Source organism: Opisthorchis viverrini (assembly GCF_000715545.1).
Source record: "Opisthorchis viverrini unplaced genomic scaffold opera_v5_99, whole genome shotgun sequence".
NCBI classification, from domain to species: Eukaryota; Metazoa; Platyhelminthes; class Trematoda; order Opisthorchiida; family Opisthorchiidae; genus Opisthorchis; species Opisthorchis viverrini.
Window position 1 is genome coordinate 557,109 of NW_008751754.1, and position 13,160 is coordinate 570,268.

Below are 13,160 nucleotides of genomic sequence, written 5' to 3' on the forward strand. Positions count from 1 at the left end.
GAGGACAAATTGAACAGGACGTTTCCTTTTCCACCGTTTGGGCCTCTGTGATCTCATCACACTGTATTATTCGAATCAAACACTTTCAGAGTCCGACCTCAGAAACGTACAGTAAAGGCAACAGCGGATCATACAATATGATCAGCCTGTGCTGGTAGTGTGAGGAGATTTGAGTATTTTGTGTGAAGCCGGTCTATGCAGAAAAGCCAAGAAGCACTGTACAGCTATTTCATCCGTATTGGGAATCGTCAGCAGTGCGCATATCACGAAACTCCGCAGAGTTTCGAACCCGCGACCTCCTGGATAGTAACTTGAACACTTGACCGTTCGGCCACTAAATCTCCACATGATCAACCTCTGTTATACGTTCGACACTCGATGATTGGCACTTTGAAGTAAGGCTTCAAGATCTGCAACTTTTCGTGGATCCGTTGAGAAAAGAGCCGACCAGTTTTGTTGGTGTAACTGTTAGTGGGACTGATAGCAAATTGATCATCATCATCATCATCATCATCATCATCATCATCATCATCATCATCATCAACAGCATGATATCAGTGTTCAACACCGATGCTTCGCTGCCGTACAAATGCAAATTATTAAACGATGTATGGGTTACGATAAACAGGCGATTTTCTGGACGTAATTATTCAGGTTGTAGAAATCAGACAAAAATGGACGCCTTCATATGTACTTACTGCATTTTGAAATTTGGCCGGCTTGGAATGATTTGAAATGGAGTAATTTTCTTTTTATGGCCGGCAATTTTTTTTATAACTTATTACTTACCCATCGGTAACTTATTTGTTACATCGATTTAGCTAGCCTCGGGAAAAACGATTACATACCAAAACGTTTGCGAATGACGAGAGTAGCCGAACCGATTAGATCTCGCAGCCTATTTTTTTAAAATAGTTTTCTGATAAAAGTATGCATAGAGTTAATTGCAAGGGCTGATAATCACCAAATAACAAAACAATTTCTATATGATTCAGCTGACTAACTGTTCCTTGGGTAAAGTTTCCGTACGTTGGTTGAGATCCTCTTGAAACATGTATTGTATGTGGACGGGGAGAATAAAATGGCGCAGCCCTGGTAGATTCAACTGGTTGTGTAATGTCTTTTGATAGTGCATCGTAGGCCAGAAAAAATACGAGTTGGACGTGCGGAAAATGCCCACTTGATCCTACCAAGTTCCTGTTTGTTTTGTGCAATTTCCACTAAAGGCTTTCCAAGCCATTGTTGACTGTCTCTGAAGAGACCACTGAACTGACTTTGGTGTGTAGTGCAGCCAATTTTAAAGTTACGACAGAGATTTGTACGTTTCTCAATGTGAGATGAAGGTATACTAAGCGCTGGAAATTTTCCGCGCTCAAGTCTCATGGTGAGCGCCTCCGCATAAACCAGACCGATGGGTCACTTGTCGAAAGACCCAAACGGACAAACTGCACGAACATACATATATACATACATACATACATACATACATACATACATACATACATACATACATACATACATACATACATACATACATACATACATACATACATACATACATACATACATACATACATACATACATACATACATACATACATACATACATACATACATACATACATACATACATACATACATACATACATACATACATACATACATACATACATACATACATACATACATACATACATACATACATACATACATACATACATACATACATACATACATACATACATACATACATACATACATACATACATACATACATACATACATACATACATACATACATACATACATACATACATACATACATACATACATACATACATACATACATACATACATACATACATACATACATACATACATACATACATACATACATACATACATACATACATACATACATACATACATACATACATACATACATACATACATACATACATACATACATACATACATACATACATACATACATACATACATACATACATACATACATACATACATACATACATACATACATACATACATACATACATACATACATACATACATACATACATACATACATACATACATACATACATACATACATACATACATACATACATACATACATACATACATACATACATACATACATACATACATACATACATACATACATACATACATACATACATACATACATACATACATACATACATACATACATACATACATACATACATACATACATACATACATACATACATACATACATACATACATACATACATACATACATACATACATACATACATACATACATACATACATACATACATACATACATACATACATACATACATACATACATACATACATACATACATACATACATACATACATACATACATACATACATACATACATACATACATACATACATACATACATACATACATACATACATACATACATACTAACATACATACATACATACATACATACATACATACATACATACATACATACATACATACATACATACATACATACATACATCATACATACATACATGCTCCTTTCCGTACACTGCAAGGCATCAGAAGTTCCATTCTTTACTTCCTATTTGGTGTGCACGTATGTTTTGTAATGAAACCAAGTGCTCCGTTGGTCTTCCTGAACGATTTATCAGGTGATAATTAGTCGAATGCTTCGCACTAGTCGCACAACGTCTGAGTAACACCTAGTGAAGCGTTCATGTGCAGCTGAGGATCTCTTTTCGCAAAAAAAGTCAAAACCGGTCGAATGAAAGAGAACTTCTTCCAAAACTAGCCCAGAAGTCTTTGTCGACTTTTTATAATTATTTCAGGTCATTACCAACATGAAATACGAATACAGAAGGTCATCACGGAGTCCTTACTAAGTTCAAATGCTTGTTTTGGCCGTATACATCCAAAGGATCATCCATTACTTGACTGCCAGAGGACATTGGCATGGAATTCGGAACCGGAGCCTCTGGATCAAACATTTTCCACCGAATACAGGGTACTCAAATTCATGACATCATATTTCTACAAGAATACAATGACTTTGCGCAAAATTTAAGGGATTAAGATCTGAATAAGACGAATCCAACGCAAGATGTTGCGCTTACATCATTTTATACGCCATCTAATCGGGCTCCACGTCAGGCCTAGTTGGCACTCAAGTGATTATTCACTTGATTGCCGTTAGCTGGCTGGGGCCACGGACTTGACGCAGCGGCCGTTACGTCAGTTCAATGCAAAACAAACGGTCAAAATCAGAAGCCACTACCTTCAACAGCCTCCATAACCAACTAAAGAAAAACAGGGATGCGAACGGGATGCAGCATAACCATGGTCTGCGACGGTGGTTCACAGCACAAACCCCTACTGGATATGCTACACAAATTGCACCTCAGGCTTCATAGAAACGACACTTACTGAAGAGTTCAAGAATTTCGTCATCTTCGTTGACACGGACAACTTTCCGGCTACGTCATTGTTTGGCAGGTAGAATTCATTTAAGTTGACCCTACCAAAAAGATGCGTGATGCTGAACGCAACACGAATAATTGACCAATACGAGCTAATTCAGTTGAGGGAGCCATCGGGAAAAATGACTTGAGTGGAACAGTGCAATCTTAACCACCACCACACACCATTATCACACTCCTAAACAACTAATGCGTATGAATGAAAGGCTAAGTTATGATCTACATGGAGGTTAGTCTAGAAAAGACTTTGTTTCTAATTTCAGACCGTGAGAAAGCGTGTCCCTCAGCAGAAACACGATATGTGCAGTTGTGGTGCATTTACAAACCCAGCGTAACATACATACTTACATACATACATACATACATACATACATATATACATACATACATGCTCCTTTCCGTACACTGCAAGGCATCAGAAGTTCCATTCTTTACTTCCTATTTGGTGTGCACGTATGTTTTGTAATGAAACCAAGTGCTCCGTTGGTCTTCCTGAACGATTTATCAGGTGATAATTAGTCGAATGCTTCGCACTAGTCGCACAACGTCTGAGTAACACCTAGTGAAGCGTTCATGTGCAGCTGAGGATCTCTTTTCGCAAAAAAAGTCAAAACCGGTCGAATGAAAGAGAACTTCTTCCAAAACTAGCCCAGAAGTCTTTGTCGACTTTTTATAATTATTTCAGGTCATTACCAACATGAAATACGAATACAGAAGGTCATCACGGAGTCCTTACTAAGTTCAAATGCTTGTTTTGGCCGTATACATCCAAAGGATCATCCATTACTTGACTGCCAGAGGACATTGGCATGGAATTCGGAACCGGAGCCTCTGGATCAAACATTTTCCACCGAATACAGGGTACTCAAATTCATGACATCATATTTCTACAAGAATACAATGACTTTGCGCAAAATTTAAGGGATTAAGATCTGAATAAGACGAATCCAACGCAAGATGTTGCGCTTACATCATTTTATACGCCATCTAATCGGGCTCCACGTCAGGCCTAGTTGGCACTCAAGTGATTATTCACTTGATTGCCGTTAGCTGGCTGGGGCCACGGACTTGACGCAGCGGCCGTTACGTCAGTTCAATGCAAAACAAACGGTCAAAATCAGAAGCCACTACCTTCAACAGCCTCCATAACCAACTAAAGAAAAACAGGGATGCGAACGGGATGCAGCATAACCATGGTCTGCGACGGTGGTTCACAGCACAAACCCTTACTGGATATGCTACACAAATTGTACCTCATGCTTCATAGAAACGACACTTACTGCAGGGTTCAAGAATTTCGTCACCTTCGTTGACACTGACAACTATCCGGCTACGTCATTATTTGGCGTGATGCTGAACGCAACACGAATAATTGACCAATACGAGCTTATTCAGTTGAGGGAGCCATCGGGGAAAATGACTTGAGTGGAACAGTGCAATCTTAACCACCACCACACACCATTATCACACTCCTAAACAACTAATGCGTATGTATGAAAGGCCAAATTATGATTTACATGGGGGTTAGTCTAGAAAAGACTTCGTTTCTAATTTCAGACCGTGAGAAAGCCTTTTTCTGAGCAGACCGGGAGAAAGCGTGGCTCTCAGCAGAAACACGATATGTGCAGTTGTGGTGCATTTACAAACCCAGCGTATTTCGATACTCGAATATAAATGTTTCATTTGCAAGTGTTTAGATAAAACACACCAACCTTAGTAAAAGAGTGGAGCTCCGCAACCTGTACGCAAATCTTCATGAGCAGAAGAGGCTTTCGGAACACCAGCGCGCCCTTGCTGCGAGACACATGGACAAGCTGAGATAACCTAGTCGAGAGCTTGCCCTTTCAGTGAAATCAGTCCATGCCTGAAAGCAGATGCAGAACAGCTGTTTCATCCTTGTTAGAATTCATTGGTAGTACACCCCCTGTAGGGAGACTCAAAACCACAATAGTTTAGCTGGTAGTTGAAGACCATGCCGTCCTCATACTGTCAACAGACTATGGGTAGCTTGGAGGGAAGAACAATCCATAAGATGAGTGAACTGAGAAACCGTCACTCGACGGGCTAGTCAATGTGTGAACACGCATACGAATACGAAGTCTAGAATGAGCTATCGAAATCTCTCCATAAAATCGATAACTTGAAATAAGTTTGCTCAATTTCTAACAACTGAAAGTAGGTGACTACTGCAACTGCATAGCATGTTTGGTCCTGAAGGCCAGGCAGGTCGGCTTCCGGTATTCATGTTTGTATGTTTTTAATGCTGAGTAAGTGTGGTTTCATATGAAAGCCGAAGAGGTGATGGACGACACCAGTGCAGTATTGTTTAATGTGGTACTGGTACTCACCCAGTCATTCCAGTTGACGTTTCTCAGCAAGCGTTTGTGAGGTAATCCTTCAACCTTAGTCCTTCTGGTTCTGTCGAATTCCTAGTCTCTCAGGCAGTAACACATCCTTCCCGGGCAGTATTACCAAACTATGCGCAAGTGCCCCGTGAAAAAAACCATTACTGACGAACCAATCTACTGGATGCTAGTCAACCGTACATAGTTCACGAAAGCATCGCTAGAGGTCCGTGCTATACCGGTGCTATACCGGACTCCAACATATTTGCCGCATGTGGTCACTGAAGTATCCAAACTACATGCCCACAAAGGAATTTATCAATGCAGGCTTTCACGGCTCTTCGGACATACATGAACACGAACGAAATCATCTGAAACAAGCATAATCTTTCGTTGTGAATTCGGCCGTTGTGCATTCTATCTTCTTTTTCCATAAGAAGCAGCTAGCGAACCTTTCAGCTCGAACTTATTTTCATCACTTAACATTCCAATCGTACTAACATGTGCGTTTTACTCAGCCAGACGATCTTGGACGACCTTGGAGCACTTGCTGGACATTCTTATTACTGAAATGCAAATGAAGATACCTTTTTATAATCAACGTACCCGCCTTTTGGTCCTTCAGTAAATTCCGTTTAGCATTGGATACAGAGTCTACAATTACCTTTTGCTTGGTTGGGAATCCGACTCAGAGTTATTAGGTAGGAAACTGATTCCGCGACCTCCACCTCAGTACAGCACGTGCTTATCCCAGCCATCCTGCAGGCATAATCGAGTCCCCTATCCACCGGCGGTAAGCATAATGGCAGTAATGTTTCTCAGTCAACTCGAATGATCTCATTTTTGTTCATACCAGAATCACAGTCTCTCGATGTTTTTGTTCATACCAGAATCACAGTCTCTCAATGGTTAACAATCAGACATTCATGACCGTGACGTATGATGACCTGAGCAGGTCGAATGCGGCTCAGCTGCGATTATTGAATGGGCCTATGAATGGGATTTGGTAGAGTTCCGCAATTCCTAAGAATGGGGCGTGGTTTCATGTGAGTCCCAAGTGTACCGAAGCACCATTGGTCTTAAATTCGGTACACCAAGCTTTTCCAAGTGGTGTTTTGAAATTTGAATATCCTAAGAGTTTCACATACTATTCTTGATAGGAAGCCGAAAAGCAATGTACACTTACAGAGTCCGTTGTGAGGTACGCTTCAGGTTTTGCTTCCTTTAGAGACCGACATGGAGCAGAACTATGCAATTCATAGTCACTTAAGATGAGAACCTCTTGGTTGAGTAGACACAACTCTCTGGTGAGTCTTCCGTTGCCCAGGCGGCATCTGACTACTTGGAATCACACTGTTAACAACGAAACACTAGACTGTTCAACCAGTACATTGGCTAGACACCACTGAATCGCCTAATTTCAGTGTGAAAACAACCGTTCAAATACTTCATCCTCCAAATTGTTGTGTTACTCAAGTTCACCGAACTATGACATTATCCTGACATCACCTAAAATACTTCCTTCAGACGCATATCCTCCTAGCAAAAGAGGATATTTTGTTGATATGATCTATGGTATCGGTATTACCCTAATCTTGCTCAGAGTGCCCTCTAACCTTCTCTTACCACAAACTCAGGCCTCCAGATTGGCGTCTCAGTTTGATCTTGCAGTGCATGTCGTTTTAGTGTTACACTGCTGGACAACTTCCTGTATACTCTTGGAATTTCTGATCTGTCTGGTAGAGAACCCCAGTAGAAAGAACTTATCCGTAGAAATGCATTGCCCATATTGTCTACCTTGTTCTGCATCGATATTTCGATAAAAGTTTCGACAGCTGCTCTTCTGTTGATGACCGCACCTCACTAGTAATGGTACTGGACCAACGCACGAAATCCTTGCCAATGTAACCGCGCTAACCATACAGCACCACTGTTTGCACTGGGCCGCCAAGTGCTACACCACACTAACTAGTCTTGGGTGCCGCACATCGCCGCAGAAGCTTCTTCCATCTTTCGTGTAACCAGTTCCAACTACGGCCATAACTGCTTCGGTTCTGCCTTGCCACATCCACAGGCGTATCGATCCTGTCAATTGTGTCCAGACTCCTTTGTAACAAGTACGGGGGTTTTAGGAGCTGTCCTCACGCTTCCACGTTTGAATACATCAATCGCGCGATCAACGTGTCATTCGCCGTTGCTCGACCGAGTTTCATCAAGCCTTGTGCCACAATGGACGTGATCCAGTTAACTGACCGTGTTTATGGACTTGTGTAAATGTGTGTCACGTCGTTTCTTAGTGTACGCACTGTTTGCCGCCGGGTGACCTACTGATGTTTGGGTTCTCCGGAGGCGTTCACATTTCGGCGTTTGAATTGTGAGCATTGCTGACTTTTTATAACAGGATAGAAGAGACCCTCTGGATCAACGGTAGCGAAATTCGGATAACCTGCAGAGGACTCTACTCCAGAAAAGCCACCAAACTAACAACAATCGACTCTCAAATCCGAAGGCAAAAACAAAAGGATACTTCGGCGTCCCAGCGTGAGCACAGAATGACAGGCTCTCTGGATAGCTCGCCAGGGAAGCCAAACATAGACCTAATATTGTACCACATTTATGTCACCAACTCGAATGCTTGTTCGGTCAATTATTCAAGAAGCGCATGGTGAGTCTACTCACGATACGTCTTGATTGTGAAAGCCGTGCTCTCAGCGTGTCGCGAGCACCCACCGCGTAAACACCGAGTCAACGAGTCAGTCGATCAGTCACTCAGGCCACCAGGAAAACGCCCTCAAGGTCGGCTTTGAGGAATGCTGACCGGTCCGGATAATTTCCGTATGAGAAATTTCTTCCTGATGGCTGTCTGTATGTGTGCATGTTTATGCGTTGTGTGTGTGATGGACAACGGACGCAGCTGACCCGAATTTCGGACACATTGGATACTGAAATCTTTCCCTCCACAGTGAAAGGCGCGTGCTTCTCTACGTAACGCTTGTTGAAGTTGACCAAGGCAGGCGCTCAACCAGTCACTATTTTGGATGCCCGTGGTGTCCGATGAGACATATCGGATGACGTTGATTAGTCAGAAGAAAAACCTATGAAGAGAGAGCACCCTGAAGAGAATCAGCCTAGCTCCCCAAAGGCCAAGAAAGTGGACTCCACATTTTTCCGGTAAGAATAACTACACACAAGTGGAGAACCATAGCTGACACAAAACGACAAGTTGTGTCTCTTGATGGTCGTATCTTACTTCCAGCTGGAGGCCTGTAGGCACGATGCATTAGCACAACCTGGTGAGATTCGTCTAATACGACTGGCGTTAAATCTGGTAGCCTTGCTAATAAAATTGTTTAACGCCATCCACTCAAAGGAAAATTATTAGTTTCATCGAACAATAGCTAGCTTTTGATTAGTTACTGAGAGTGTCGCCTGTAGAAAATCAAGGTTTTCCTATGCAGCTGCTGTCAGTTTTCCTAATTTACTGATAGAGGAGGACCTGTAGCGGGCATTTCCTTGTTCCCCAACCAACTTCACTACCAAAGTCAAAACCGACGTATCCGAGGTGAAAGTTGGCCGTTTCTAAGACGTTTTTCCGCACTTCATTTACGCTGTGGGTACGCGCAAACGTTTCGCCATGTCGATTTCTTCAGCATGAGAGAAACCCCCCAACTTCCATTTCATCCACCCGCAACACCAGTGCCACATCTGTCCACCTTCCATCATTTTTGGGACCACTTCATGCGTCCGTTCGCCGACCGTTTGCTCCATCAGCAACGCGCTGCCAAATTCTTCATGGTCTACATTGCGTCTCAAACCCCGAGGTACACTCAACTCTCAAACCCATTATCCAATGTTTCATATGGTCGAATATGAACAAAGACGTACGGCCATGGACAAAAACTTGTCTATCATGTCAGCATTCAAAGAGTTGTTGCTATGCTCACTCACACATCAGTACCTTTCCCCCTCCGGACTACCGATCCGACTAAGTTCACTTCGAAGTTGTTGGACTTCTGTCACACCTAATTTTGCTCTTTCGCTAGAGGGAAAGTATCGGAAGTAGCGGACACTTCCTTATTCCTTCAACCAAATTCCTTTAATTTGCCTAGTGCACCCGTTCTCATTAGATCACGTGACTCCTTTGTTTGGCTCGCAACCTAGACCAGCAGGTCAGTTCTCGTCTTGTACTCGTCGGAACGATGCTATGTAGTATACACACGCCAAAGTTTCCTAAATATAGGAAGACACACACTCGCGCGCGCGCAGGAGGGCAGAGATCCAACCGAACTCCACAAGTCCACGGACAACTACGGAACACGTGTAGCAGTTATACTGCGGTGGAAACACGTTCGCCCGACCGGAATTTCACCCAGGAACTCTCACAAACTATCAGTTCCACCTTTGACTAACTCCACCTTTCACATGGCATTTATTTTATACATTATGCGACTCGCCACTGTAAACTACTGTCAACCACAGCAAAAAATATTATTAGTGCATATATAAATATATATAATGGGTATCATAAACTGTGCACTAATAAATTACGTCCCACTTCCTGGCTATTCGCTTTTTACGTTTCCCTTTGATGAATCCTGTAGCAGACGGTGAAAAGTTGAGATTATTATACCCGAAGAGGACTCGTGGTCCACTAGGACATTGGCGATCTTACGAGGCAGCATTTATTTACTAATCACACACCACAGTGTATCGTGCATTGCACACACTTTGTGAACGCCAACTAATATGATAAAATATGCTACATGCACAAAAAACTGATCAAGCGAATTCGGTTGAAGGAACGAGAAAATGATCACTAAAAACCTCAATGAAAATAACGGTCACCACCATTATAAGGCTGAATCATAAACCGGCCTTGAATATGAACCCTTATTGAAAGGCAAAAACAAGTCATATTGGGTTCTACTAAAAGAACTTCACACTAGACAGCTCAAACAGCATAAACATGGTCAACAAATGCTTCTTTCGAATGACGATTTCCTGTCCGGAAAGGACCATCCGTTGTGGTGTTACAATGTGGAATCAAGTGGCCTCAAGTTAGGCAGACCTAACTTTCTAATCTCCCCCCCCCATTAGATTACTTGTATTCCCCACAAGAACGAAACCACCTTCGCCCTAACCGTAGAACTTTGGGAAAACGTATGCCAGGTGATTTTTCCAGTCAATTTGACCAGACCCGGTACAATTCCTGAACGTGGCAAGATTCTAAAAGCGTGTAAGGAACTAAGACGAACTGTCTCCAGTTTCTCAAACTACCGATCGCCTAACTATAACACGAGGTTTCTCGGAAGTTAGATCCGGAGTGCTGGGAAAAATGCATAATGAGCACATCATTCTGTAGCATCATCAAATCTTTACATAAGCTGTCAAACCGATTTCTCTGTTCCAAATAAGATGGAGCGGTTACATTCCATGGGTACGTTCTGACCTAATCAAGCTTATTGTATTGGCAACTGTATCAGCAATCTAAACATAAATCAGCTAGTCTGAAGGGTCCCTTGCGTCTGTTTGGGTACAAAGATAACGTCTGTTTTAAAGCTCCGAAAGAGGAATTGGGCGTGCTGGTAAAAGCGAGGTAGCAGACCATACAACGGTCTGGTTGACAGTCCAAATGACTACTAAACTAACCCACACATGTACACATAAAGATATTCGAATGTTAGGGACCTCCTTCTAGCAGCAAATTATGCACACTGAAGTCCTGCGGCAAAAGTAGACCATGTTGAACACACCGCTGAAACTTTACCAAGTATTTTTCCCGCCTCCTCATCTTCATCAATAGTAGGGATAAGGTCATATGTAACCTTAGAAACGAGTTGTCTGATAAAATCTATCACGGTCTACTTAAGGTTAATGTCATTGCCAGTTGCCTGTCGATAACATATCCAAGCGTTGAGCTCACCTACACGCAAGGCGTTTCGCCACACTGCCAAAGGCCACCGGTGCTATGCACAAAAAGAAGAATGCATCTTCAGCGTATTGTCCACAATACGGACACCATCTGCACTCCTGTTATAGAATCGGATTGTTGAACGTTTCATTGTGCTGTTTGTTCACATTCACGGACTGATCATAGTGGGGTTTCGGCAACAAAATCAGATACTTGTCGTTCTCGTTTTGATAGCGGAATAATATTGGTTTGCTTTCTGGGCTATACGGGAAGATTGCACTCGTGCTTGCTGAGTTTCCGTGGTTTGGCTTCATTGAGGAATCGCTTGTGGTTTTTGAGTTGTCTCTACAATAATCGTTCTTTTGTCGTAAGTTTCGAACCTGCAAAATAGTTATCTGTGATGACCCTATAACCCTTGTTGTGAGGTCCAATGATCAACCATAGTCACGTGTTCCGACAAACAAAGAGAGACTGTTGCCCTTTTTCACTAGCACCAAAGTAGGGAAGCACATTTTACACGTGTTGGGTTCGTGAGTCGACCAGCGTGCGAAATACATCCGATTGCGAACAAATTTGTTTTTGCGGGAGACCTACCTGGAATCCAACTGAATCTATTGTTTATGGTGTTTCCAAGCAACCGAATGTGCCAATTTCGTATAAGTTGGGTTCGAGTACGACATAAGGTTGACGGAAACTCGGGGACTGCACCTACTCAATGAGCCCCAAGAAGGGCGAAACCGGTCTTGGGCTGTCGAGGAATTTTCAACAGCCTTATAGGTAGTGTGTTACTATGTACATATATCGCGATATCCTGAATATCGTGCCAACTGAAACATGAGGTGGCCTGGTGCAGCACATTCGATTGCATGAAAACATCACAAACGAGAGAATTACCTGGGTTCCGAGGGAGTCTTCCTCAAAGCAAACTTGTTTGCAAAAAAGTGCATTCCGCTAGGCTCAGCAGCTAGCTGTCGAATATTCGAGTCCCAAACGAATAGACACGGACACAGTGATTGTGTTGGAGACTAAACTTACATTCGTACCACTGAATAGAATATGTTTTTATGAGGAATTATTGAAGTCATGTCATCCCACAGTGAGCTATGTACACGTGCACATGCTGCCAGATCGAACGCATCCCACATAGTCCCGCAAACCCATTTCCCATGACTCTTCATTGTAGGCCACAAAGACGTCAATGCATGCGTTTGACAAGTGACTCTGCTCTGGAGGACGGACGTAAGACAAGGTGTATGATACAACGGCTGGGACTTTGCGAGACTGGCAAGTTAGTCACTCATCCCCACACCAGTGTGGTGGCTCTAATGGCCCATCTTCTGGGAATCATGAACTATATGCTGCAACAATGAAGCCGCTTCAC

At 42.4% G+C, this 13,160-nt stretch overlaps 1 protein-coding gene across 1 annotated transcript in view; it reads right to left on the minus strand.

Moving 5' to 3' along the window:
- T265_05280 (hypothetical protein) overlaps positions 1–1,054 on the minus strand; it is a gene marked incomplete at both ends in the record, with an annotated part of 29,976 nt that extends 28,922 nt beyond the window's left edge. Inside the window, one exon of the mRNA XM_009170255.1 lies at positions 1,005–1,054. Coding sequence (XP_009168519.1) covers positions 1,005–1,054 — 50 coding nt within the window. The remainder of the gene's footprint in view (positions 1–1,004) is intronic.
- Between the last annotated feature and the right edge of the window lie 12,106 nt (positions 1,055–13,160).